Source organism: Parambassis ranga, chromosome 22 (assembly GCF_900634625.1).
Source record: "Parambassis ranga chromosome 22, fParRan2.1, whole genome shotgun sequence".
Classification (NCBI taxonomy): Eukaryota; Metazoa; Chordata; class Actinopteri; family Ambassidae; genus Parambassis; species Parambassis ranga.
This window is the reverse complement of record NC_041042.1, coordinates 13,667,380-13,694,151: the sequence shown is the minus strand read 5'-3', so window position 1 is coordinate 13,694,151 and position 26,772 is coordinate 13,667,380. Positions and strand designations below refer to the sequence as shown.

At 41.7% G+C, this 26,772-nt stretch overlaps 4 protein-coding genes across 7 annotated transcripts; all 4 read right to left on the bottom strand.

Annotated features, from left to right (window-relative positions):
- Window positions 1–108: 108 nt before the first annotated feature.
- On the bottom strand, window positions 109–9,660 carry usp40 (ubiquitin specific peptidase 40). Of its 4 annotated transcripts, none has more exons than XM_028395842.1 (31): window positions 8,958–9,660; window positions 8,819–8,886; window positions 8,635–8,748; window positions 8,169–8,333; window positions 7,941–8,087; window positions 7,704–7,847; window positions 7,490–7,618; window positions 7,277–7,393; window positions 7,063–7,170; window positions 6,782–6,976; window positions 6,545–6,683; window positions 6,283–6,364; window positions 5,927–6,098; window positions 5,756–5,840; window positions 5,589–5,659; window positions 5,105–5,514; window positions 4,875–5,025; window positions 4,733–4,790; window positions 4,441–4,494; window positions 4,127–4,215; window positions 3,867–3,953; window positions 3,760–3,796; window positions 3,581–3,645; window positions 3,355–3,429; window positions 3,064–3,270; window positions 2,688–2,806; window positions 2,527–2,592; window positions 2,227–2,437; window positions 2,028–2,123; window positions 1,855–1,949; window positions 109–1,643 (listed from the first exon to the last, which is right to left on the bottom strand). In XM_028395842.1, exons 1-31 carry the CDS (start codon window positions 9,151–9,153, stop codon window positions 1,535–1,537), a joined length of 3,861 nt encoding a protein of 1,286 aa, XP_028251643.1. In that variant the 5' UTR covers window positions 9,154–9,660; the 3' UTR covers window positions 109–1,534. The 4 variants fall into 4 exon arrangements, with proteins under 4 accessions (XP_028251643.1, XP_028251645.1, XP_028251646.1 ...); XM_028395844.1 differs by having other exon boundaries at window positions 6,545–6,680; XM_028395845.1 differs by lacking the exons at window positions 8,635–8,748; window positions 8,819–8,886; window positions 8,958–9,660 and adding an exon at window positions 8,465–8,587.
- Window positions 9,661–10,127: 467 nt separating this feature from the next.
- On the bottom strand, window positions 10,128–15,599 carry LOC114427689 (thrombospondin-type laminin G domain and EAR repeat-containing protein-like). Its single transcript, XM_028395876.1, has 13 exons — window positions 15,515–15,599; window positions 14,499–14,722; window positions 14,079–14,413; window positions 13,612–13,702; window positions 13,351–13,507; window positions 12,986–13,117; window positions 12,838–12,908; window positions 12,603–12,764; window positions 12,339–12,540; window positions 12,030–12,262; window positions 10,652–10,830; window positions 10,453–10,554; window positions 10,128–10,281 (listed from the first exon to the last, which is right to left on the bottom strand). Exons 1-13 carry the CDS (start codon window positions 15,597–15,599, stop codon window positions 10,128–10,130), a joined length of 2,127 nt encoding a protein of 708 aa, XP_028251677.1.
- Window positions 15,600–17,373: 1,774 nt separating this feature from the next.
- On the bottom strand, window positions 17,374–20,892 carry sumo3a (small ubiquitin like modifier 3a). Its single transcript, XM_028395877.1, has 4 exons — window positions 20,755–20,892; window positions 19,785–19,913; window positions 19,564–19,635; window positions 17,374–19,467 (listed from the first exon to the last, which is right to left on the bottom strand). Exons 1-4 carry the CDS (start codon window positions 20,773–20,775, stop codon window positions 19,405–19,407), a joined length of 285 nt encoding a protein of 94 aa, XP_028251678.1. The 5' UTR covers window positions 20,776–20,892; the 3' UTR covers window positions 17,374–19,404.
- Window positions 20,893–21,160: 268 nt separating this feature from the next.
- Window positions 21,161–24,778, bottom strand: pttg1ipa (PTTG1 interacting protein a). The gene is made up of 7 exons (XM_028395602.1): window positions 24,563–24,778; window positions 23,859–23,911; window positions 23,459–23,567; window positions 22,774–22,876; window positions 22,500–22,565; window positions 22,063–22,109; window positions 21,161–21,858 (listed from the first exon to the last, which is right to left on the bottom strand). Exons 1-7 carry the CDS (start codon window positions 24,642–24,644, stop codon window positions 21,821–21,823), a joined length of 498 nt encoding a protein of 165 aa, XP_028251403.1. The 5' UTR covers window positions 24,645–24,778; the 3' UTR covers window positions 21,161–21,820.
- Window positions 24,779–26,772: the final 1,994 nt, after the last annotated feature.

Below are 26,772 nucleotides of genomic sequence, written 5' to 3'. Positions count from 1 at the left end.
AAAACACCTGAAATCATGAAATCATGTTTACTTCTCCCATTTAAATAATTTAAATCAAAACTCTGGACCAAGTCTCCTACAAAGGCAAAACAGTACAAAACGACTGACAATTACTTTATACCTTTAATCATAAAATACTTTCTGTAATACAGTCTGACATGGATTCAAACAGAAACCCGCTGCTACAATGCAACAGATCAATAACACCAAGAATCCGCAACACTAGTTATTGATACATAATACAAAGTGAAATCCCACTATTGCTGAATATATTTTACAACAGTTTTAAGCCAGTGCTTTAAAAGAATTAAAAAAAAATTCCACTAATTCTTGGCACTGGTGAAGGCCAGATTAAATATGAAGCAGCATCTCATAACAAAAACAAACATTTCATATGGTAATGCAATGACTTTGTAATTTTTCTCCCACATACATTATCTAAAGGATCATTATATATTCCCTGAAGTTCACATATAGTGCATGCAAATAAAATATGAAATGTTCCACAATGAAATATCAGGGATCTTAAATCAAAAGGGGTGGAGGAAATATCTTCTCCATACAATTCATTTGAATGCAAAAGGATAAATTAAGATGGCAAACTTTAATTTTCAGATCTAACAGGCTGGATTATGTCCAATAAAGGACAACAGAGTGTTGCACAGAGTGTTGCACAGAGCCAAGACCGGTTGTCGTCAACAAAAGTTTACTTTAGCAGAGTGGGGGTTACAGTTTAAAGTGTAGAAAACAGAAAACAGGGGAGCAGAGGTAGAGTGAGAGAGGCAGAGATTGAGGTAGAGAGGACAGAGAAGCACTGGGGCTTCCCCACATTTAAGGCCCGTCTCTCCTCTCACTTATCAACCGAAAATAAACGCATTGATGCAGCCTCTCATCCACAGATCCAGAGCAGTTTTATTGTAAGAACTGGAGTCTCTAAAAGCCATTATACTGTTAAGAATGCCAGGACTTAAAGAAGGGTGTTTCTGTCTTCAGTGGCTTGTTGACAGGGACTAAAAAAGTCCAAATTTAAAGCCACTGGTTGGTGGTACAACTACAGATCACCACAGCAGATAACTAATGCGTGGAGTAGCAAAAAAATAGATTTTTTTCCCCTGGAAAACATAATATAACTACTAATCCATGCAGCGAGAAAGCATTTATGAAGGTGATGTCTTCAAGATGTCTTATCAGAATATTAATTAAACAGCGGTTTCATTAAGTAAAGGGTCAGTATGGTTGTTGCAATTTTGAGCGGAAGCAAGAGAAACGGCAACACTGCATAGAAACTGAATGAAAAATGAATGAAAATTACAGTCAGTTGATTCAGAAGTCAAATCAAAGTGCCAAGAATATGATCTCTGTCAGTGAATCATAAGGTTGAGAGTCAGCAAGGGATTTCAGTCATAGTTAAAAGATCTATGGAGATTTACAGTATGCAAACAGTACCACAAAACTGATTTCAGTTGGATTGTCCTAGTAGCAAAGTGGCATGTGGTGTAATAGGTAGACTTGATTAGTCCATGTACCTCTGGTGCTATCTGAAGACCCCAACGTTGATTGACAATGCCACTTCTGGTTTCCTGGATTTGGTTTGTCCAGCCTTCTTCTGTGATCCAGCATCATTAGAGCCCGCAGCCTGCCCTCTGAACAGAAACCAGAAACACAAAATATTCAGCAACACACTATAAAATCACATAAAAAACATAACCAGAGAGTAGTAGTGATCAAAATGTATGCTAAATGGGAATGTGTAAAAGTTCTACACATTCCCCAGTTTAAACAGTAACATCTGAGAAGCTATAAATATATCAAAGAGTAAGCAGCATTTTTCCTGCAGCTACATGCAGGACCCACCCTTTCCTGCGCTGCTCTGCTTGTTCCCTGAGCCTCTGCTGGCCCTGCTCATCCTCCACAGTGGTAAACTTCCTGTTATTGTCAATCAAAAGGTTCTGAGAAAACATGAAGAACAGATTCAATATTTCTGACAAAAACACAGACTACTTATTTAAAAAAGAACACCTTGATACCTTAACACCAATTGTGTCACCATCTTTCAGGTGAAAAGGAGCTCCCAGGAGCGATTCAGCCTTTTTCTTCTTTTTCTTTTTGGAAACCTGCTGAGTCTGCCAGTAAAAGGCGTATACAGAGTGGTTAAATCTCAGCCACAAGTTAAGATAACACACACACACACACCCTCCTCAAGAAAAGACTCTCTTCTAATCTCACCCAGTTGGAGATTTCTTCCCACATGTGTTTGTCTGGTTGATGTTTGGCTAACAGCAGAGAGTCAGGAGAGAGGCCAAAGTGTGCGGCCAGACAAGAGCGTAGAGAGCGAGGTGAAGAATCATGGGATGCATTCCAAACCAGCTCCTCTGGAGGGTAATAAAACCGCTCCCCTGGGACTCCCATCTTAACATTCAGGAGCACTTCCTTGGGCCTTGTGGAGAAAAAAATGTCAAAAAGGTAAAAACTGAGAAAAAGTAAAAATATATTGTAAACTAATGCATTGGCACTTGTGCACCTTACCCAAGGTCTTCCTCTTTTAGCAACTGCTGCACACAAATGTCTGTACCATTACTCAGCTTCAACTTCCTGAAGAAAAGGCAAAGCCAAATCTGCTGTAAACATCAAATCTCATGGCCATCAATGCAGCAATAAAACACTGTTAAGTGAAAAAGTGTGCAGACTTGAGTGTGACTTGTGGTCCTCTGAGGATACGTGCCGGCCTCCGTCCCTCCATCTGCCAAACACGCATAAACCCAGTGGTTGGCACACACATATCTTGAAGGGCTGGCAGCGTCAACACCTGGTAGAGAACGTAGAAATAACTTATATTATCTATTCACAAAACAGAAACAAACTGTTCTGCTATCATATGCTAAGTTATGCTTAGTTAAGAACTGAGGAAGCTGTCAAAATGGACACCTCCTTCCATCTATCGCACACTGGTCAGTTTGAGGAGAACATAACAACAATTTTATGTGAGGGTTAGCAAAGTATTCTATTTAAAATGTAATTACAATCATGCATTATGAAGGAGATCTGGCCACACGCATGACCTACCTGAGCTTTGAGATCCTCAAGCATGGCCTCGTCTGATATCTCCACCAGTCCTACACTTTTCAGCTCAGCCGTGTTTCCACCAGATACAAGAGGACACTGACCGTCCTCCATCAGCGCCTCCTCAGCAGGGCCACTGATAGTGTGGTTAAAATCTGCTTCCACATTTTTGGGATCCCGATACAGCCACACAGGTATTTTGAGAAAACCCTGACAGAAAAGAGACAGGGGCTAAAGATACATTTAAAAAATGCTTTAAGATATTATAAATTTACACCTAAAACATGTCAGTACCTTCGGAGGCAAATGTCCTTCAGTGACAACTAAAGTCTCTCCGTTGCTGATCTTTAGCTCTGACAGAGACGCATCCTGAGATTGAAGGACACATTAACATGTGACCACAAAGGAAAATTAACATTCTTTAGGTTGTCTTGTATTTAGTATAGTGGAACTATTCCCAGGGTAAGAGAAGATGTTTGATTTAGATATGACATATTGTTTACAACAATTAGCCTCTCACCTCCTCCATAAGTGGCTCTCCAACCTCCTCACACCAATCGAGCCTCCTCAAGTGCCAACAGGTGCCTGCAACACACATATTTATGTGACAAAGTGCCAAAGTGGAACAGCCAAAATCAGTTTAACCATAAAAGCAGAGAAACAATGACACACTTCATGAAAACACAAAATAAGTTTTACCGTCAATTCCGACAGCATCCAGCATTGCCTGTAGACACTGAAGAAAAACAAAATAATCATAACATCAGTATCACTATTTGAGTCAGAGCCACTTTATTTCCTCTTACCTCTTTCACTGTACACGTCTTCTCCACAATTATGTCCATCTCCATGCCAGCAGAGGGAGCTGTACCCACAGTGAATTGCAAGAAAAGCTGCAGGCCAGAAAATTGCACATTATAAACACTCCTACCTCCTTGATTTGTCTTGATTTGCTTTAAAATACAGGAGCATCATCGTTAAAGCTTATGTAACTTTAATGCAACTTTCATCACTACAGCTGCAAGTAAAAAAGATGTTATTAAAGTGTTCAAATAAAAAGACACACCTGAGATGCCTTGGGGCCTTTTCCTGGACAGAGAGTCAGTGTGGTCATAAGTCGCACCCCTGCATCCCGAACACTCAGCTCCTCGCACACTGTCAGGTAAAAACCCAGGATGAGACAGCGCAAGCGCACTTCAGAACTCTGTTCTAAAGACTTCAAAGGCAGATGATTGAGATTACAAGCAGGGGGAGTACCTCTTAAACTTTTAACACTGTGAAGGGAAGTGTATCTTAATATTTTGTGAAAATGAGGGGGATTTCCAGCTCTAAGTGATCTGCACTATTAAAATCACCCTCAGGGTACAAATGACACAGTACCTGGTGGAAGGAGTTTCCCTGTGCAGTCAACCTGCCTCAGACAGTACTGTGCACCTGGTCAGCGAGACACAAATATCATTTAAGAAAGACTAAACCACATGAAACTATCAAAAAACATAAAGAAGAATGAGCTTAAGTGTCACGTTTGACAGGGGAATTCATATGTTTTAATAGTTTGTAAGGCAATGTAATAGAAAATCTCTGTCATCAATGCAATTCAAATTAAATACTCGTGCATTAACTGATCTGCTGCAGTCTTGCAGTTATAACACTGTGACACTGAGCATCTTGCCTGGAAGCTCTTGTAGCATCAGCTCCTCGATGGCCCTCTGTTTCACTTCAGTTAGCAACTGTTTGAGAGACACAAAAAAATGTAAATTTCTGAGAGACATTGAGAGACAAGAAGGAGACAACACAAGGCACAAACTACTGACCGTACTTCCTGTGGCCAGAACCTTGATTCTCTTCCCTTCCTCCTCTTTCTCCCCTTCGCCTCCTTTTACATGTGATCGAAACTCCACTTGGAGCCAGCGGCTGTCGGAAGGTGTCGTCACAGTGACAAGGTCTCCATTCCGCGTGAAGACACTAAACGAAGAAGAACTTAAGAAGACTCTAGCACATAAAGGGAACTCTCCATACATACAGTACATTGAAGAGAACTAACCTGCTGTCAAATGACTGTGGCTCCAACACCAACAGTGCGTCTCCATCTTTCAGCGACAGCTCCTTAAGAGTCCGCTGCATGTCATCAGGGGGGAACACCCTCCATCCACTTGCCCCTCCACCCTCTCCTGCACCCTGCTCTCTTCCTTTTCCTCCTTTATGCTCCTGGCACAGCAGACTCTCCTTTGGCTCCCCCAGAGCCTCCTTCACCTCACTCAGAGTCACACCACCTGCAAACCCTCTTGCCTCCTTTTTAAGTCCTGGTCCACCATTTTCAAAACCACCTTTGCTCTCCTCATACTCTGCCTCATCCTCCACATGCTGTTCCACATCTTCACCCAAATATGGACGGACTACAGTCAGCAGGACTGGCTCCCACTCAGCTCCAATTAGCACAGACGCACCACACACCTGATAGGACAAGAACATGGCGTAGACGTCAGTTACAAGTTACAACCCGGAAACAAAGTGCAGCGTTTCCTCACCTCTCTGCCATTCCACACAAACAGATCTGTGTTTGTGTAGATCCCTGCACTATACAGGGAGACACTGTCATCTGCAAACAGATACAAATGTACAAAACAATGTAGTTATGAGTTACTTAACAATTTTATTGCCTGCAGATATACATTTAATATTTTAAATGTCTAACCTCTAAGAGTATTGTAGAGATGTAAACCTGCCGGAAGACTCTTGGCCACAGTCAGAGCCATGTCTCCTTCCCAGAGTTCCTGCATCTAAATACATGCAAACAAACAGCTTAATACTAGTTAATAATAGTTATATTCAAGGTATCAAAAAGAAACAAAGAAACATAAAATACCTGATAAATGGCTAATCGCAGGTCACCCACAGTCTTCCTGCGGTCAAAACTGAGGGGAATACTCCCATTTGGCTCTTTGCTGAGAGGCTGCAAGGCTCCATTTTCTAACCTATAAGAGGGTGCCAGGTGCAGATGCAGCTCCACTGTGTTGTTAGTGGCTTCAAACTTCTCACTGTAATAGAAATAATGTTGATCAGTAATTTATTAAACAAGCTCATGTTTTACACCCTTCTATAGTTTTATAGGTGGTTCTGCTCTTGTTCTCACTCACCAGTTTAGGAAGACACCACTGACACAACTAGTGAACAGTTGCAAGTTCAATAATAATAGTGTAATGTATAAATGTGGTTCTGTACCGCATCTGGTGCAGCTTGATATTCTCGTCCTGAGCCATCTGGATGAGGTGAGATGGAACTTTATATGGAGGATTGTTCAAGGCTGAAAAAGAAAAAACGTGTTGTGAATACATTGAGGGAGCCCACAGCTGATAAACGGCATGAACATTGTCAGCTTGCTCTTTTTTTCTTTCAGATACTGCCCTCTCCTCCATTTCTTCCTCCAGTCCAACTAGGCAGACAGAATCTTCCCATGACAAATGCAAAACATGGTTCTCATTACCTTCCTGGGGCCTGTGCAGCTGTGTTTTTCTGTAGAACAGCATGTAGGCACTCTCTTTGCCCTGGAACTGCTTCTCTATGTCTGACTCCCTGATGGAGGTAACTGCAGAGTCATTGAGGTCAAACCAGTGGCTACCCTGCTGATAGACAGGAGACCGTGAGAAAACGGGCAGGAATCTGTAAAGGAGGTTGAATATAAAGTCAAATTCCAGGGAGGTAGTATGTGATGTTCTAGTACCACTGGTTCAGGTTCTGGCTTCTGGTTTGGTCCTGGGTGTTGTTCAGAATCTCCTGAGTCTGGAGTTGTTGAGGAGTTTATGGTCTGCTCTGCTGGGCCGGGGAGCTCAGTCACTGGGCTGGGTGGGTTTGCTTTCAGTGCTACCCGAGTACCATTGGACACCAGCATGAAAACATCATTGTGGGACTGCAGGAACTATATCAGAAAGGGGATTATATGTATTAAAATAAAGGTAAATTCAGTACAAGGCCAGTGATCACTGACACAGAAACCAATGATACCTTGCCAATAGGACCATAGTGTTTCCTGAACTTTTTGCTCCAGGATGATCCAATCTCATTCATGAGTTTCTGGCCCAGCTGGTCCAGCAGGACACTCTTTGAGGGCTCCTATCAGTCAACAAAGAAAAAACACTTGTCTCAACTTGAATACAGAAAATGAATCAGATATAATTCATACAAAGTGAAGACGGAGGAGGAAAAGTTCATGCTGTACCTGGGCAATAATGGCAGTAAGGACAGACAGAGGGTCATCTTCTTGCAGTTTTGGCTCATACACTTCCTTTTCCACCTCCTTGACTTTTTTCTGAGTTTTGGGTTTCACGTCCTCCTCCTGACGAGGACACAAAGATGCTGCTGGTTCTAATTCAAATATAACCAATGGCTTTTTTTATATAAACATGCAGTTTTTTTGCATTTGTTTCCTCACCGGTGGCTCCCATTGGCCGAGTTCATCAATGTCCCTAATGTAAACATGATAATGCCCACCATAGCAGCCACCCTTATGGATAATAACAGAGAACAGGTCGTAGGTGTAATCAGAGTCCTCTCCATCAGTCTGTAGGAAGGAAACACAATAGCTTAGACAGAGCAGCAAAGACCCTTAGAGCCCGATGTGACAACACTACAAATACAGTACCTACCTGTTCACAAAATGGTCTGAGATTGATGGTGAGGGGAAAGCTGTAGCGTCCTGTCTCCTTGTAGCGCTCAAATTTGGCAAAGTCAAAGCTGAATCTCAGCAAAGACATAGTCATGAACGGAGGCAGCTTCTGTAGTTTGGCAGACTGAATGATGAGTAAAGAAAAGTGAGAAATATCAGAAACAGTGGTTCTATTTTTTTATTGCTGTAGTAAGTCATTCTGAAAGCTGCCACTGACCTTGGCAGCATTAACCAATCTGTCACATTGAGCACAGCGGTACAGGTTATTGCCCTCAAACAACTCTTCCTCCACAAACATGTTCCACAGTGCCTCCTCCAGGCTGGAGACACCACACACACACACCGTTAGGTCCAGGAAGTCCTCCTGAGGAACACCAACATACAATTTCACATTTTATATGCATGTTTGAACAGGATGCAGTTTGAGACAAAGAGCTACACTTACCTGTCTCTGGCTGACATTCCCACACTCTTTGCAAACGATGCTGTTGACAATAGTCCCATGGTACAGCCGGTGGATAAATGTACTGCCACTGGTGCCCACAAGAGAGTTCTCCAATGCACTGAACAGAATCCTGTTCAGCTCCTGCACATCATGCTGATTTGTTCCCTTAAAGGATCAACATAGAGAGGGATTATGGAAGAATGTGTGGTTTGCTGTTTATTACTAAAACAGGACTAGCCTGCGGATGAACATCAGTCCTGTTTTATATGCCGATTGCTCCATCAGTTTTTCTTTACCTTTCTATGCATCTTGATTGCCTCCAGACAAACACTACTCAGGCTGCTGGCCTACATTCTATTTAGTTTTAAAATCTACTTGGGCATAGATTTCCTGATATTGCTGGAAGGTTAAGAGGTGTAACTTGAACCTCTCTTTCTTTGTACACTGACAGGTTATGGGCACAGACCTCGCTGCTGTTCCAGCCAAAGCTGTCAGTAAGGTCGGCAGTGGTGGCGCTCTGCTGGTCCACCAACAACAGACGAGCAAACAGCCTCTGAAGCTCCAGTGGGATCACTCTGACCTGAGCAGAAGGAAAAAAAACTTACAGACACATTACATCAGTAGGGCTGCATGCAGCTTGCAACACTTACTTTTGCTTCTGGTTTGTCTTTGTCTTCTAGGCATCCTAATTCATCTGGGCCTAAACTGAACAGCTCCTCTGCAAACACACATATCGAGCAATGAATAAATGACTTTGGTTGTATGTGGTACAGGCGGACAGGTCCTCACCTCTGAACTCTGGGGTGAATAGTAAGGTCTGGAGCAGAGAGTTGAGGTAGCAGGTCCCTCCTTGGTTCTTGATGCCGCACAGATTGCTTTTTCCTCGTGGTGGGGGTGGCTCATCTCCCACCTTCGCAACTCTTCCCTTGGAGGAGGTGGAGGAGAAGCCTTCCTCTTCCTCCTCCTCAAAAAGATTTCCAAACATGTCGTTTGACTTTTTTCCTTGCTCTGTTTTTTTTTTATCAGTTATGCTCACTCGCAGTAAATGGTGTGTTAGCACTCCCCCTACGTGCCCTCTTGCTATCTCATCTTCGTCTTGCCGAGTTCTCTGTTGACAATGGCCGGGCTGACTCTGAAATAAGAAGACTTCACAGGGCTAAACATTGCGATTAGTAGCCTACGTGCTTGAGTCTCACTCGCAGTTGTGTTGTTTAGCTAGCTTAGCACGCTAACAAAAGTCAATCGCAGCCCGACACCGATGAGCAGCTTGACAGCTCAGCGAAAATAACAAAACATCAGTCAGTCGTTAACATTAATGCTCGCCAACAACAGTCGAGAATACAGCGACTATTTTAACAACTGGTTTAATTAAACGGTTACTCAAAATGGCTTCGGACACAAAGCGTTTCTTCTATCGTGTGTCTTAAAACACAAAACAAACGAAACGTAAATAAAAAATACCATCGCTGGACTGTAAGCAGCCATGTTTCTTCCTGGCAGAAAATGTCGCGGTGCATTGTGGTACTTGTAGTATCATAGTGGATCACGGCCCGTATTCATAATGAATGCAGCTGAATATATTTTATCTCTTTACCAATACAATTTCTGTAACTTGTTATCACTTGGTGATAAAGCTGTAAAACATACGATACTTTTATTGCTATAATTTCTTTACTTGAGCCAGAATATCCCATGTAAAAACTACATTTCCGGTAAATCTGCTCTTCTATTTCACAAAAGCATCATGGAACTTGTAGTCTTTTAAAACCCAACATGTTGTGCTCATAGCTGAAGTGCCCCAGTCAAAACCCTAGGAATCTTTTGACCAGCCAATAATAATTTAATAATATTTATTATTTTAGTACCTGCATGCTGCAAGGTTATAAAATATATGCAAGAACACACTTAAACTTACACACTGTAAATGACATGTATACACAAATGCACACTTTTTTGTGTCTAATAGGTTTTCAACTTGAACACTTTGGAGAGAGGTGCTTTGGCACTAGAGTACATTAGGTACGACTCTCCCTTAGAGCTGAAAAACTCCCAGTCACTGCACCCAATGGTCGGAAGCCAGTGAATAGGAACAAATCCTTCATACCCCTGCCACCTGAAAATAAACAGAAATAAGGAATCACATCAGTGGAGGATTTACAGCTGCTCTCATTAAGAACATAAATCTATATCACAAGAGAGTATGTTTTATGACAGCTACCAGAAGGCAATTAGGATGGATGAATTATTTCATTCTGAGGAGGAGTGTTGTTGACAAGTTGAATACCTGTAGAGAATGCTGTTAAGAGAGTAGGATTCCCCATTAAAGGAGTTAGCGACAACCAGAAAGTATTCCTCCCCGAGGCTGAAGAACTCCCAATCCACTGCGCTGAGAGAGGAAGACAGAAGTATGTGCTGATGATGAGCGAGGGAAATGGAAGTAAACACATCATTATAGTCTCTGTGTATATTTTGCACATCTATACCTGTAGGTGACAATATCCTGGAAGCGGACAAACAGCTGTCCACCTATGTCCAGTTCATAGATAGTTGAGTTGATGGTGTATTGACTGGGTCTATCCCCATAGAGCTTATGCCCATTGGCAACAACCAAGAAGAATCTACTGCCAATCTGGAACATTTCCCAGTCTGTGGCGCAGAACGTCTACATGACAGACAGAGAGGAACCATCAATCAATCAGTCAGTCAAGGACTTTATTCCCCAAGGGGGCATACTGTTACTGCGGAGGAGGTGAGAACAGGTGAGAACATGAAAGAGGTATAACACATCTTGTAAACAAGATGGTTTCTGCATCATTGAGTACAGGAGGGTCAGCCATAGGGCCATTAGGATGCCTGTGTATTCATCAGTTTGCTGACTTGTCCAAGCAATCAAAGAGACACTGATTGCACTGGGATAAAATAGACACTGACCTGCATATGTGCAATGTGTCTTTAAACTAACTAACAAAATGTGAGAGTGTGCATTCCTAGAACAAGTGTACTACAAGTTTAGAGTCGTGTAGTTGATGCTAGATGCCATGTGTATCTGCGGATGTTTTGTCAAACAAATGTGTAATTTCTGAATCAGTTGTTGTCCTATTAAGAGGATAGTGAATCTCTTTGCCTGTTTGGTATGGTGATTGGGATGACACCAAAATTGTCCTCTAGGAACCATGAATGATGATTTTTGAAAATGTTGTACTCATCCAATGAACAAATGGACTTGCATTGCATCCCTAGAGCAGCACTTGATGTCAAAAACACGTGGGTCATTCTCCTTATTTTCTTCTATGATTTCAAGTTATTAATTTTCACCAGCCCTTAAGCTATTCTTATGATTCCTCACATCCAGCTGTGGAGTTCCCCTAAATCATACATCTCCTCATGTTGTATCACGTGACTATCAACGTGTCAACACCCTCACATCAAATGTGGCTAGATTTAAATATACGATTTGCTATCAGTTACATGTCAAAGCACTGCCATCACTCAAGCAAATCATTCCTATTTTTGGCTCCATCTTAAATGCTTGGACACACCCACTGCTTGCACCCCATCTCTCTCACATAGGCCTTTTATCTTTCCCTGTTTGTATTCAGTTCGAACTGTGTGTACAGACAAGATAGTTTTTCATAATCATCTCATAGATAAAGATCTCACCAGAGGAAATCAAAGCCCAGCAGCTGAAATGATGAGCGTTATGGAAATTATAAAGCAAAACGATACCTTTATCATTTCAAGATTTATTTCAACCCATTTTTAGACACCCTATAGATGTGCAGTGTATTGTATTGGAGATATTGTTTAAAGTGAACACTGTTGTCTTGAAGCTGGAACTTAGAACAGAGGTACTATACTCGCCTTAATTGTCTGGAACACTTGGAAGTTTCCATCGATCCATATGTAGATGACAGAGTCTACAGAAGTGGTCATTCCGTCAAAGGCGTTTGCGACCACCAGGAAATGGTACGATCCGATGGTGAAGAACTCCCAGTCATACGCTCCTGATGTTTGCAGCATTTGGTGAGCCTCAAAGGACTTTGTTAATCTGTTCCACTTGTATATCACACTGTCAATAGTGTGGTTATTGTCACCTGAAAGACAAGTAATTGATTTCAGGAATTGTGGATGCTTATAGATTGAGTTGCTTAATGAGGTTTTTGTTGTTACCTTGTCTGTGATTGGCCACAGCAAGATATGTCTGTCCCTTGATGTTAAAGGCCTCCCAGTCTCGTGCACAGTGGGTCTGCAGAGTCTGGAACCGCACAAACCGTTTTCTTCTTTTGCTCCACTTATAAATCACAGAAAAGTCCCCTTTAGGCTCTTTGTGACTGCCTGATCCTCCGCCAGAATTAGACACCACCAGAAACATCTACAAACAAACAGAGGTTACAGAGGAACACTGTGCAGGATCTCTGCTTTAACTTACCACACCTTTTTCCCCATGCTGAAATGTCTCCAAGCTATCGCGCCAGATGTGCTGATATTTTGGTAGAGTTGGAAACCTGTGTGCTTCCACAGATACAGAGCAGAACCAGAGGCTGTGGACCGATGAGCCATAGCAGCCATCAGACCCATGCCAGGCATCTGGAACACCTGAGAGACAGAAACGATGTTTAACAACAGGTTTACAATGCAAAAAAAAAAATACACATACGTGGGTACGTACCTCTACATCATGTGTCTCTGAGCTGGTGGTGAGGACCTGATGTTCCAACACATAGTCCAGTCTTTTATGTTCTGTGTTGATGAAAAGATAAAGATTTTGGTCCCTTATAATGAAAAAAAATGCTCATTTATTCAGGTTGGACTCTCACCCTCTAACACAGTGGTCCATGTTATACCATCGCAGAGGTAGAGGCCCTTCCTGAGCGGATTGAACCACAGCTGGCCTTGTTGCCCCTCTGAGCACGGCCTCTCCAAACCCACTAACACTCTCCCCTCTGTTTCTGACACAATGAAAAATAAAAAAATAAAATCACACACAGAAAATAAGTCAGGCATCATTTCAAAACAAATTGGAATCCCAACTCATTGTTGTGTGTCCTAGGGCAAGGCACTTTGCCCACATTGCCTCCAGTGCACTCACTGGTGTGTGTGGCACTCCTAGGCAGCCTTAAACAATTTCTCTGATGGGATTATTAAAGTATTTCAAAAAGATTTCTTGTATCAAATTTCTCACCTGAGGATGTAACATATCTGTCACCATCCATCCCAACAAGAGGCAGGTCTAAGAGAAGTAGTGGCACTGACAGAGCTGCTAGCTGGGGGTCAGAGGAAGGGCAGATTTGATGGGTGGCATCTGAACCTGGCACCAGGACCAGCTGTCGTAGCAGACCCTGATGATGAGGCAGCAGACACAATAATCATTAACACTCTAGTAGAGATGAGCATATTGCTTAGGAATTTTTAGTACAATTTCATAATAAGAAATGCATCTCACTGAAAACAGGCCTTTCCATTTCCCCCGGCTGCCAATGTGGAATCTGGATCCCTGAATGTTGAGGTCTGAGGGGAAAGGCCTGGAGGGAATGCTGTTTCCACAAAAGATAGCTATAATTATTTCTAATAGCTGAAGTAAGTTGTTTGTCTTCTGTAAATGATCTGAATTCTTTGTAATTAAAGTAGTTCTTCCTTTTTAGACAGAGACAGGAGAACAACAGACATGAATTGTATTACATATATAGGTGCGATGTGGGTGTTGAGATTCCTGCTGTGTGCCAGAGGGAGTTTCCACTAAAAACCATCTATCACATACTGTCAGGCCACTATGATATGGCTGCAGGGCAAGCAGATTTTTTAGCATTTTATTGTGGTGAAGGATCTACTTTGGCCTGAGGGAATCTAGAAGAAGAAGAGTGAGAACAGCAGGAGACACATCTAAAGAACAGAGAACAAGTAGGAGCTTACATTTCCGATGGTGGGTTGCAGTCCACGGTTAGCCTCACACGGTTGCTACTAATGGCTAAAGCAAGAGTGTGCCACTGGCCATCAGCCAGCAAGGTGCCTCGAAATGTCCAGCGCTCTGCAACTGCTCCGTGACCTTTAAACAGGAAGTGCAGACGTTTTCTTGACAGCTTGAGTCCAAGAATGATGCGTCCACCTTTGACATTGTTTCTCGTCCTCCTCTGCTCCTGTTCTCCATCGATAGTCTTCACGTTAGTCCTTTCCAAAATGTCTCCTCCATAGTTTGGTGTTTCCTTTTCTTTTTTCAGCTCCATCAATGAAAAAATATATTCATTTCTCTGTGAGACCAAACAAGAAACACATTCAGATGCACTGTATTTGACGGAAAAACACTCAGCAATGTGTGTGTGTCTTCTTGCTCACCTTGGCTGCACTGTGGGTGACCTTTAATGTTACAACAATGGAGAATTCTTTAGGGAAGAGGTCACAGTTCACCAGCAGTTGGGAAGATGGAAAACTCATGGAGGTGTCAGGGCTCGAGAAATGGACGCCCCTCACCTCACCGGCCTGCTTCATGTGCACCCCGGGCACAAGTTTTGAGGTGTCCCGTTCAAGGACAAAAGACAGAAGGTCCAAGGGAAGTAAATCTGAGGGCAATTAACAAATAAACAGGCTGAAATAAGAACAAACCTAGCCCAAGGGCTGGGGAACCCACAGTGAGGACGCACAATAAGGTGGTTTATGCCTCTAAAATGTTAACAGTGAACTATTTATATCAACTCCTTTTCCTAAATAAACTTACCTTTTGCTTTTTAATGCAAGATTAAAACCTGTCATTAAGTATTTTTGTAGTAGTAGTTTAACTCAAGTAAAAGCTCTGTTCTTGTTTAAAGAGTCAGAAAAAAACACAGCTATAAACCAATAAATGAATGTCAACCCACCCCAACTCATCCTAGTGTGTTACAAACAGCCCCAGGAGGTGGTGCAGCAGCTTTTATGAGGCATCTCTGGGGTTGCTATTAAAAAAAGATACTGACTGGAAATTGAACCTATAAATGATTTACACTGAAATTGATGAGGCATCACAAAAACATCCACACATTCAAGTTGATACTGTGCATAGGATTGTTGAGGAATCCTAACCACATCCAGTGTCTGTACTTGTTTGTGGATGTTCATTTAAATTAATATGGCATGCTCATCTACACAAAACACACAACACACAAACACACAGAGAAGCACTCCCACTGCACTGTAAGCAGACTGAGACAGTTGGAATTATCCAAAAGAATTTTAGCTGCAGGGGTTTCCCAGGTTTTAGATGAAACCATAAAGCATCCACTTCGATAATCATTAAGTGAACGTCACATGTGTTGAAGTGAGCTGAGGTAATAGAGTGTAGAATGAGAGAGATAAAACTGAATAAAATGGAATAATACCTGTGCACTGCCTCCATGTGTTAGTGGCTGTGACGGTGACCCTTAACCCCAGGAGTAGGAGCTGTGCAAATATCAGCACTGACATCTCAAAAAACAAAAGGTTTCCTTCAGTTGCCAGCTGATGAGAATGTTTCCATATTGAAGGTTTTCTTTTATATATTAACGTCACTTTTGGCTGTCTCTATTATAAGTGAAAATACACTTCATATTGATCCCAGCGAGACTTTTCTGATCTTCTGAACTCCAAAAAAAACTGTGCTCTCTTCAAAATCATCAAAGTGATACTGGCTACCATTCACACGCACTCAAACAGTCCCAGAGCATCTGTGCTTAGAGAGAAATCCATTCATCTATGTGAAGGCTCCTGCACCTGCAGCTCCTTTTAAGCGCTGGAGCCATGCAAATCACTAACCAGCCTGTCACTCATCCTCCCTCAACCACAAATCTGACGACACAGACCTGCCAGAGGGGTGAGCTGCTCCGCTGTGTGTCTGTGTGTGTGTGTGTGTGTGTGTGTGTTCATTCACTTACAAAACACACACACACACACACGTAGACTGACAGACAAGCAGTCAGACACAATATCTTACCTAAAAAACACAGCAGAACACATGTGACCTTTGGTCCACTAATGCATACATGGATATGAGCTGAGCTTTTATCATATTAGCTCATTTCCCATAGTTTATTACCCGAGAAACTAAGGTATGTGCAGCAGCCCAGCTGTGATATTAAAGTCTCAAACCTGGATGTTTTCTTAAAAGTTGTGCAAATAGTACTTATTGAAAATGTAATAAAGTCCCAGGACAGTAAATAAGACTTCTTGTTTGCTTTAAACAAAGCAAATATTATAGAGTACTGCACCGGACAACCAAGACAATCTTTGTTTTTTGCAAATACTAGTATTTGCATTTATTTTACCTGTTTAAGCCACATTGAAGCGACTTTTAACCACAGTCATTACAGACAGGTGAATGAAAACAATGAACTATTTTCTTTTGTCATCTTTTCTGATAGTTACTTGGTCACCATGACAACATATACAGGGTTGTGATGGGACAAGCAGCATATGAGCTTCTGTCAGATCTCTCAGAATCCTCCCATCCACTGACCAGCACATTTACAAGGCAAATGCTCTCCGTCTCTCTTCTTTGCACCCACACTAAGATATACATAGACTACACACAGATGAGGATGAATGATATCAGCTGTGCACTTATTCTGTATCCATTCATCAATCTTTCTTCCTGCCTGGCTTGGCAGGGCGTGGGTGTTACACTCCTGGATCTAATAAGATGCGGAGAAGTCGATGCAGATTGTCCACTCACTCATGATTTTCCTTATTCCTGGTTTGACTCATCAGACACACAGCTATCGACCTTATCGTTCCAGTCGTACTGAATGTGACTATTCAAGCCAGGTTATCAGATGATCTATTTTGATCTATCGGAACTTGGGTAATAAATTACCACCTGAGCAGTCTTTGAAATGAATATCAGACTTTGGTTGTTAGTCCCTAAGCGCATTGGTTTTTAAGGACTTATTTCACTTTTTTTTGTAAATACATATCAAATATATATATATGTACATTGTCTGACTCAGTGGCACCACCTTGCTGTCATATTTTTCAATCCAAGCCACATATGCAGTCATAATAATATATATTTGATCATGTAAATTTTATTTTTAACTCTATTGTACCTTAGTTTTATTTTATCCTATGTTTACTACTGTTGTATCTGCTCTGCTGCAACAATGCAATCTCCCCATTGTAGGAAGAATAATGGGTTTCTTAATCTCAATAGTTGTGCATTGAAACATTTTTGATTACACAGAATAATCAAGCCTAGGACAACAAATCTGAGTACCAAACTATATTTATTGTATACAGTAGTAAAAGACCACAAATAATGTACAAATCAGTAGAGAAACAAATAACATGACAAGACCTGGGCCCCGTTCTTCATACAATACACTTTAGCTCGGCTGACAGCCTAAAAAACTCTTTGTATTCAGTTGCAAGTGGAAGGTTGATACATCAGTATTGTTGACTGTGCTTTTTCTCAGTGAGGAAAGCTGAAACCACAATCACCACTTGTGACTGGCTTGTGCAGAGGCATGTCACAGTTGTGACACGGACTCAGAAAGGATATACAAGTGTGGTAGTTTGATAAAAATGTTAGTTTTGTTGGTGAAAGTTAACAGCAGCATGAATACTTTAAATAGCAGATGGCGTTTTACAAGCATATACTCATTCAAAAATGTCTGGTTACTGGCACTGACTTGACTGCATACAAAAATATAGCTGGAAAACATGACTGATAAATTAAAAAGAACAGCACCTTGCTAACATGGCTGCGGAAACCAGACACGTTAAAGACTTTCATTTAAAACAGCTTTTTAGTATGCCAGCCTGCACAACCAAACCTGCTCAGTTTTAACAGTAATGATCAACTGGTGCCTGAATAAAAGGTGCAGGCACCTCTGATGACTTTTGAGAATTTAACGCTAAAAGTAGGTTGCTTTGTTTTGCAAGTTCTGACCTAAAGGAGAAGTTGCACAATCATCAGATTATCAAAAAATCAAAGCAAACTTGGTCACCCTGTGCACAGTACGAAGAACGGGGCCCTGTAGGTACAGAACACTTACTGTATCTCCCAGACTCCACTGGCTGACCTCCCTGCCCTCCTGATATGCAACAAACTGCACACCTCCCTCTCCAAACGGTAAACGGCGAAGACACTCATCACTGCTCGAGATATCTTGACTGTAACACCGGAGCAAGACGCCAACACAGTTGACATGACGTTGAAAGTGTCTTCAATGTGTGTTCACTAAGACATACCAACTTTTGTTGTACGTTCCTGGAAGCTGCTTTTTGTAAACGCAAATCAGTTGTTGGACCCCAACAAACGGCGCAGAGGAGCCCCTTTCACTTATTTCCACTACCAGCCCTCCCCCCACTACCCAAGCTTGAAAGATACATCATCAGAAAATTGTCGTTATGTAGTCAAATCCCAACCAGATCTAACAAGTAGCAGTCAAGCAGAGGAACCACATAACATAAATGAAATACAAAGGCTGAGGGTTTTGACCTTGCAGTTTGCTTTCAGGGAGAGAAGTTCAAATAAGCTGACGTCCTGTCTTTGGAGTATTGGTCCAGGCCCTGCAATATTTAACTTACACCCATTCTGATATTTCTGTACAGAAGGGAGGGGGGGGGGGATAAATCAACAGGCCCCAGTGGGTGTTAATTCTTAAAATAACACAAAAAATACAAAACATTGCAGAAGCACCTAAAAATGCAAAGAAAATTAAAATGTTTCTGACCGAAGACCCAGGAGCCACCATTCATACAAAAAGACACACATACACACACACACAGAGAGAGAGCGAAATAAAATGGAACGCAGGTGTGTGTTAAGTTCAAATGCCTTCACTTCAGAACATTTTCACGACCGCGAACTGTGACCCCTGGACAAAATCTTGCAGAGCTTTTGCATTCAAACCTGATAGATGAAAACTATGACAAACTAAAGGAGATCAAAGCATTCATTGGACGCCATGAATGAGAAACCAGGAGCAGCTGTGATAAGCTGTTGGTCCAATCACAGGCTGCGGTGCCAGAAGGAAAGTGTAGTCCTGATTGGCCAGCAGAGAGACTGTTGACACACACAAAAGTTCAGTCCTGACCAAGACAGTACACAAACAGACCTGGAGCCCCCCCACACACACCTGACAAAAATCCATGATGAACATTTTCTGAAATAATAATAATAACAATAATAACAATAATAATAATAAATTGAGAGTAGTGAAGGGGGAGGGAGGGCAGGTGTAGGTGTTTGAGGGTGTGGTCTGAGGGTGGCCATCAATGAGGTTGATAGAGCTTAGCAGTGCCCGCCTGTCTGCTGCTGGAAAACATCTATGGTGTCTTCATCTTCCATCTCCAGCTGAGAAAAGAACAAAGTCCCAGTTAGCAAACGTGAACAAAAAGTGAACAGTAAAATCATGACGTAAGAATAAGAGTGCGGAATACAATAGCAAACCTGTGCAGGTGTATCAGTCTCATTGATTGGCTGGCCATCAAACCTGAACCTGATCTGCCTTATTGAAAGACCCTGCATGTGGAAACAGATTAAGATTAACCCATGAGAAATGAACAGGATTATCAAATCCACAGCTCCCAGAGAAGATACAGACTACTTTAAAGTGATGGCATGCTGCTTAGAGCAGTTCAAACACAGTTTCTTTAAGTATTTGAGCTCACCTGTCGTTCACAGTACGCCTTCATTAGTTTGCTGAGCGGTGTGTGTCTTTTGATTTTAAACTGGACCACTGACCCATCTTGACCTGCAACCTTGAGGTTGATGTGATCGTTCTCGGTCTTTACTCCCTCCTGCACAAACAGCATCAGATAAACCATCAGTCTGAATACTCAGCAGTACGGATTACAGTTACAAGTCACAGATAACACAGTTAGCAGCTGCTGCTAGCCGAGACAAACCAAAGCCTGCAACTTGAAATGTTTTTTCACCCAACTCGAAACGATATGACTTCCGTTGCAGCAAGAATCCCACAGCATTCATACCACACTCCAAACCAAACAGGCTTACAATGGGCAGAATAATGCAGGCAGGGAACAATATGCTCCTCGCCGGGCAGTTACAGATGCTAACGTTAGCATGATTAGCTCAAGGCTAGGTGGTTTGCACGACAGCCCTTCGGAACCGATGGTGAGTTTAGCTGCCGGCTAGTGCTGCTAGCAGTTTTGTTTTGTTATACTGTGGTCAGATAAGTAACGACACAATAACAAACACTTACAAAGACACGGCGACATTAGTTTTCAAGTTAATGCGTCACTTCTGTTTGCGCCGCTTTGCCACTGCTGCAGTTGCGGCATTTTGCGGCGTTGCGGGCGTAGCGTGGTCCCCTTTTCGACAAAGAAAAATTCCGCAAACAACAATCATGGTGTAATTGACATTTCTACTCATAACCATCGAACTTCGAGTGAGCACGACAACATCTGTAGCACATCAGTCTACAGGGTGCAGCGTAAGTCCACATAAATGCACATGTGGATGTGCGGGTACTCATTCATTTGCGAAACAAACACTGCGCCGAATTGGAGAAACGTGCAAACCAGGCCATTTTAGATTGCACATCTGAGAAACGGTTTCGCAGAACCAGGACTCAGCCATCAATAGATATAAACAGCTCTTTAAACCTCAACATCTTACCTTTGGCTTCTCCTCTGACATCTCGGCTGGATTTTGTGTTGCGGTTTTAAGAATAAAACGCTGTTAATTGGGCTTTTTTTTGTCTTTCTGCTGCCTTCTATCCTCTCTGCTCCCTCACTAGCGGGTACGCGCTTTGGACCGCTGTTGCAAATAAATGATTGGCTCCGAGACTACCACGTGGTTTATACATCGCGGGAGCGCGGACGCGGGGGCGTGCATCTCATCACAATACTCGATCACGCGAACAGGAAAAACCTGAAGGTGACACGCTATCGAAACCCTGAGAATGAGCGTACAATACACACGGTATGCGGCTGTCACTGACAGAAAGCACAACATGGGAATGTCAACAAACACAAAATATGAAGAAATGACAAAAATCATTACATAAATAATGAGCAGAATATTTAAAAATAAAAGGTAAATTATGTTTAATCGTTATTCAGTGTGCTGTGAACTACTCACATTTAAATATCTCTAACTTAGTGATAAATCAAATGTACACAACACAATGTAACAGCTATTTTTAATAAAAGCACAAAGCAGGAAAAAAAAGTCCAGTGGTACCAGCAGAATTAATTATTAATCCTATATGTGATATATAAGCAGCACATCCTTCAGTCCAACTATAGCATTAAAATGTGCTACTGATTAGGTTGTTAGGATATTTGAGCAGATGTTACATTTACTCTGGCAGAAAAAAAAAACAATAATGCAAAAAACAAAGAAATATAAAGTTTGCAAATGAATTGCATCAATTATAGATCAGCAAAAATAATTTGGCAATTTACAGATAAACCTCAGGAAAGAACTCATCTGAGCTCTTTCCATTCTGTACAATTGACCTAATAACGAGAGGTAGGTCAATGCTACAGCAGCCACAGGATAAAACCATCTATTTTAGCCTTTGGTTACAGCCTCTTGGGTCTTTACAGTAAACACAGCATCCACTGGAGGCTGCCTATACCAAACTACCTCTGTGGAATAATCTTAATTTACATTCATTCTCTGTTCATGTCTCTTATAACAACTAACAAGCGTCCATGGCCTCAGTTCACAGCTCCCCTCATGCAAACCTGGAGTATGGGTTTTGCCCACTCAAACCTGGAAAACATGAACAATGGATTACTGATCATACATGTGCAAAACTCTACACAGAGTGTCCAACAGGCACAATTCACAGACAGTATGAAGCTGCTAGGAAGACCAAGAAATAGTCTGACACATGCCCGTTTTTAGTCATTGTGCTAAGCTCAGCTAACCACCTCTCATTGAATCATCTTTGTGTCAATAAGAACGAGAGCTTACCGTATTTCTTCCTGATTTCCTCGTGCCTCTGCTTCATCTCCGCCCTCCTGTAAGAAGAAACATCCGCACAGTGACTAATGATATTTCTCAGACTGTCAAACATCTCCTGAAGTCATGCGGTCACAAACCAGTTTGGCCTGATAAAAGCTATGACGTGAGCATGCCGTACGCTATGAGGGAAACTGATATGGATTGACGCCAACAATGCAGCTGGTGTGTAACATATCGTGGAAAGGGTCTGTCTGTATGACAGCGGTAACAACGGGGGAATGGAAAAAGGCGTACCTCTACTTGTTTGTGCCACTTATGAACAAACAGGTACAGATCAAGAGGAAGAGAACTGTTTGGAGAAGCAGTTTCTTTCCTCAAGTCCTGTTCCTGTTTTGATTTTTTTGGTTTCACTTCACAATCCTGCAGCTACAGATCGGGTTTCTCACCTTTCTTCCTGCTTGGTTTTCGTCTTATTGGCCTGCCTCTGCATTTTGGCCTCAAACCTTTTGCTTCTGAAACACAAGCGCAATGTTAGGTTATCATTGGTTTAGGCTTATTGGGTTTAAGTTCAATGTATAAAATCTATAACCATAAAAACTCTTAAATATAACCTATTTTCCATTGATTCTTAATCACTTGGGCACCACTAAGATGAACAGACAACAGACTTGAATCTTTCAGCATCATGCTGTGGAGGATGACAGCTCGCTGTACACTTACCCAAAGTTCTCACACTTGCAGCAGCAGAACAGACAGACCATGATGGCAATAATGAGCACTGCACCAAGCACTGATAAGGTGATTATCAAGGTCTGGAAGTTCACTACAGACAGAGACAGGAATCATTGGTCACAGACAGAAAAAAAATCTTTGCTTTTATTATATTTCCTCCTAACTGTAGATATCAAGATTTAACAGATGTCATGTGAGTAGGAAACGTGTCAAGTCCAGGATGGTTGTTTTGTTCCAGTGATTCTGTATCATATTGTCATGTTGAAACAGGATAGGGCTTTCCCCAAACTTTCTATTGTCTAAACAGTCTTTGTATCCCACCCATTAAAGACATCGCCAAAGTACACAGAGACATGCAGACACAGTTATTTTAGGTGGACTTAATAAAACTAAACCTCAAAGCTGAAATATTATTCAAGTTCAACACATAAACATAAAACTACAGCTATTGAATGAATCATATGAAAGCAGTAGAGATTCTGCACTGCAATCAACAAACTGACGGTAGCTAAGTCTGCTTCTCTCTGTAATTCAGTGCTGTTTGGATCATGTGACTGACCAAGTGAAGCATCAGTAGTTTAACTCCTGACTTCAGCACAGTGAGATAAGAAGTCACTGCAATGCCTAAATGTCTATGCCTACGTGTGTGTGTGTGTGTGTGTGTGATTCTTACTCCAGCAGAGCCCCCAGCGTGCATCATTCAGCGGGCAGACAGCATGGGGTGGGAGGATGGTCCTCACTGGGTATGTTATGCACTTCTTTGTTGTGATACACCACAAGCACTGTTAAAAGCAACACACACACACATATAATTGTCCTCTTGTTTAAACAATACAACAGGCATTAAGGATATATGTGAGATTCGCTGTATGATAAACAAACAAAAGCAGAAAAATGGAGGAAGAGGGAAGGAATGGGCAACAGAACACTCCTCAAACCAGTCTAACAGGAGTGGAGGTGGAGGTGGAGCCACTAAATATGGTTCCTCCACCACCTGGGACACTTTGTTTTTTCCATCACACACACACACACACCTAAACCCAGAGCGAAATCAACAAGCAGAAATAACTCACCGAGACGTTTTGCAGACATTCCTCACAGTTTGTGGCGTTTTTTGCCTCACACTCTGAAAGAAACATTCCAGTTTTGGTAAAACACTTCACAAAGAAGGAAGAAGAATTCAGTCAACTTTTAACAGCGGAGAGATTATCAGATTAAATGAGCCCTGTAAACTTGTGCTCCCTGTGTGTGTGTGTGTGTTTTTTAATACAGCTAATCCTCCTGGGACTTTTTCCATAGACACAGAGCCTGTGGAGCAGTCATGTTACTGTCAGCAGACACACACGAGTGTGAGTTTTTGTGTGTTTGTTTGTTTTTAAAACTGAGATGTAAACCAGCAAAATGTCATACTTGTGTGGGTCATTTGTTTGGTGCTACTTCTGCTGTCTCTACCCTGAAAACCCCCAGAACCTGAGGTTCTGAGAGAGAGAGAGGGAGCTGAAGAGACTCTTGTTCCTGCTGTGAACAATCACTGTTTTATTTGCTTTAGAGATTCAGAGGCCAAATCAAACCATATACCTACATTTACTAAATTACTTGTAAACACAGGAACGTGAAAACACTGAAGGTTTAACTAATGTTTGATTATTTTAACTTTAATGTCTCAATAAAACGTGATCATTTGAACAACCAGGCCAGCCTACTGCAAATAAGTGTCAGTTAAACGTGATCAAGCTGCCATTAATTCCTCAGTCACTGTTCACATTTCCATTCCTACCTCGATCAGGTGCCTGAGCGAAAACCGTCGCCACACCGAAGACGAGAAGAAGAGCAGGGAGTAACATCCGTAAATCCATCATTAGACGCAGATTATCCCACGATTGTGTAGTCTGAGAAGAGAAGCGTACTGTAGCGTGTGTTTTTTTACAGCTCCGATCAACGGCCGAAAGTCGAGAAGCAAACTTGCCAAACCCAGGAGAAGAAACCAGACGCAAAGACCTGACGCACGCTCATTACGCACCAAAGACAAAGGCAGGGGGAGGCGTCGGCAGGGCTGGAGGAGTGCTTTCCACACACTTCATTCAAACCCTGTGCAGAAGTAACATCCAACTCCACGGTAAGTTACACAGAAAACTGCTCCCTGCGGAAAAATACATTACTAATCCTTATAACCAGTCTGACTAGTTATTTTAACTAATTTAAGCAGCCTACAGTGTGGATTTTCAGTCCTTTGGTTGTGGGGTTGGACCCCTCAGCAGGGTCACCAGATGACCCCGTGGAGTCAAGAGAGGATTACTGGGAGATGAGAGGGGGGATATAAAGTCTGTTTTATATGGATTAAAGTACATTTTCGATTAGCTTAGCCTAGCAGTAGGACTGGAAACATAGCTTGGCTCTGTCCTAAATTGGTACTAAAATCAGACCAACAGCACATTTGATACAAATTATAAATTAATTTGGTTTATACAAGATTTTAATAAAAGCTTTAGATAGCTTAGCTCTTTATCCTGTTTTTGTACAGAGTAATACAAACTGGAAATGGCTCTAAAGCTTACTAATGTGTTAAATTTGTTTAATCTGTACAAAAACATTTACAATCATCAGTCCTCCTTGTGGTAAGGTGTGTGCGTTGTGTGTCAACAAATAAATGCCCAACAGGGGACATCAACTAGAGGACAATTCTCAATAATTTATTAAAGCATAATTCTGTAAAGCCATTTACAAATAAAAAAGAACAACACACATATCTCTCTCTTTCTCTCTTTTTTTTAACAAGCACGATGTTTTACTACATAATGATGATAATAAGCATAACATAAGTTATGATCGGGCTCCACCCTGGCCGCCTGCGGCTGATAACAGGACCCTCTGTGATGACGTTGCCTTAAAGAACGGATTTGTAATCAATTCAGCATAACAGACACTGATCACATTCCAGCATCTACAAGGCAAGTTCTTCTTACTCAGTGTAATACCAGTGACAGACAGAACCATAGATGTAGAATAAGTAGAACAGACTGCTCTGGGTTTCGTCAATATTTATGGCTTATATAAACCCCAGGTTTTGCACTTATTTTTTAGCCCATAACTAAATTAACCAGAAGTTCAAACTGGAACTGATGAGTGAGTTCTGCTTATTCTAGCTCTATAGGCAGGACCCCAGTGTGCTGTGTGTACACAGTCAAGGTTGTAGCCATGATTAAAAACAGAGGTCATGTCCTTATGTTGTACTTTTGCTATGCTTTTGTAAAAATTCTACATTTAAAATCTATAATTTGAGTTGATTTTTAGCATTTTTTTTACTTAAATTTTAATACTAATTCAGCATATAGTCAACAAAAACATATGTAAACTTAGTAGAGCCTCAGGGTTCTTCAGTTCATGGCTACAGCCTTGTTACAGTATGTGGTTCTTCAAACATAATTTCACCGTATATTTCACAAGTTTACTTAAATAACTGGTGTGAAGAGCAGCAAAACGTGACCGCCGCCTTCGGGGCAAATACTGAAATTCTTATTGCCACAGAAACTTTAGCTAATCTAAGTATTCCTGATGAGGGGGGAGGGAGGTGTGTTTTTGTTATACATGTGATGGATGCCAGGAAGTCAGGTGACTTTTGGTCCAAAAACACACACATACACACAAAGCAGCGATAACTTTTAGCATTCCAAGTACACATAAAAAAAAACATTTCTGAGCCCTTGCAGCATCTGCTCCTCTTACACTGAGATAAAATCCATTATATTGTCCATCCTCCCAGACAGACCTTGTAATACATACAGTACAATAAGAAATAAATAACCCCTGACCCTTTTAAACCCATGCATTTGCTTTTAAATCACAGTTACAACACCATTCTTGGCAAAGGTTAGTCATGTAAATACACATCTTATTTCCAAGGAATACACTCAGTAAATTCACTTCTCTTTTCTAATTTCCCTTTTCTTTCCCAACAGCTTGCATTACACCATTAATACACTCTCTCAC

What these genes read in the sequence shown, in the direction of transcription:
- sumo3a (XM_028395877.1), bottom strand. Translation starts at nt 20,775, where the DNA reads ATGTCAGAGGAGAAGCCAAAG. An exon ending in TGTCAGAGGAGAAGCCAAAG is followed by an intron (nt 19,914 to 20,754) that starts GTAAGATGTTGA and finishes CTGTTTGTGCAG; the next exon opens with GAGGGAGTAAAGACCGAGAA. An exon ending in AGGCGTACTGTGAACGACAG is followed by an intron (nt 19,636 to 19,784) that starts GTGAGCTCAAAT and finishes TTCCACATGCAG; the next exon opens with GGTCTTTCAATAAGGCAGAT.
- usp40 (XM_028395842.1), bottom strand. Translation starts at nt 9,153, where the DNA reads ATGTTTGGAAATCTTTTTGAGGAGGAGGAAGAGGAAGGCTTCTCCTCC. An exon ending in GATGCTACAAGAGCTTCCAG is followed by an intron (nt 4,495 to 4,732) that starts GCAAGATGCTCA and finishes CTCGCTGACCAG; the next exon opens with GTGCACAGTACTGTCTGAGG. An exon ending in GCAGAGCAGCGCAGGAAAGG is followed by an intron (nt 1,644 to 1,854) that starts GTGGGTCCTGCA and finishes GTTTCTGTTCAG; the next exon opens with AGGGCAGGCTGCGGGCTCTA.
- LOC114427689 (XM_028395876.1), bottom strand. Translation starts at nt 15,599, where the DNA reads ATGTCAGTGCTGATATTTGCACAGCTCCTACTCCTGGGGTTAAGGGTC. An exon ending in TCACCCACAGTGCAGCCAAG is followed by an intron (nt 14,414 to 14,498) that starts GTGAGCAAGAAG and finishes TTGGTCTCACAG; the next exon opens with AGAAATGAATATATTTTTTC. An exon ending in CAGATATGTTACATCCTCAG is followed by an intron (nt 13,118 to 13,350) that starts GTGAGAAATTTG and finishes TCATTGTGTCAG; the next exon opens with AAACAGAGGGGAGAGTGTTA.
- pttg1ipa (XM_028395602.1), bottom strand. Translation starts at nt 24,644, where the DNA reads ATGATGGATTTACGGATGTTACTCCCTGCTCTTCTTCTCGTCTTCGGT. An exon ending in AATGTCTGCAAAACGTCTCG is followed by an intron (nt 23,568 to 23,858) that starts GTGAGTTATTTC and finishes TGCTTTTAACAG; the next exon opens with TGCTTGTGGTGTATCACAAC. An exon ending in GGAAATCAGGAAGAAATACG is followed by an intron (nt 21,859 to 22,062) that starts GTAAGCTCTCGT and finishes CATGTTTTCCAG; the next exon opens with GTTTGAGTGGGCAAAACCCA.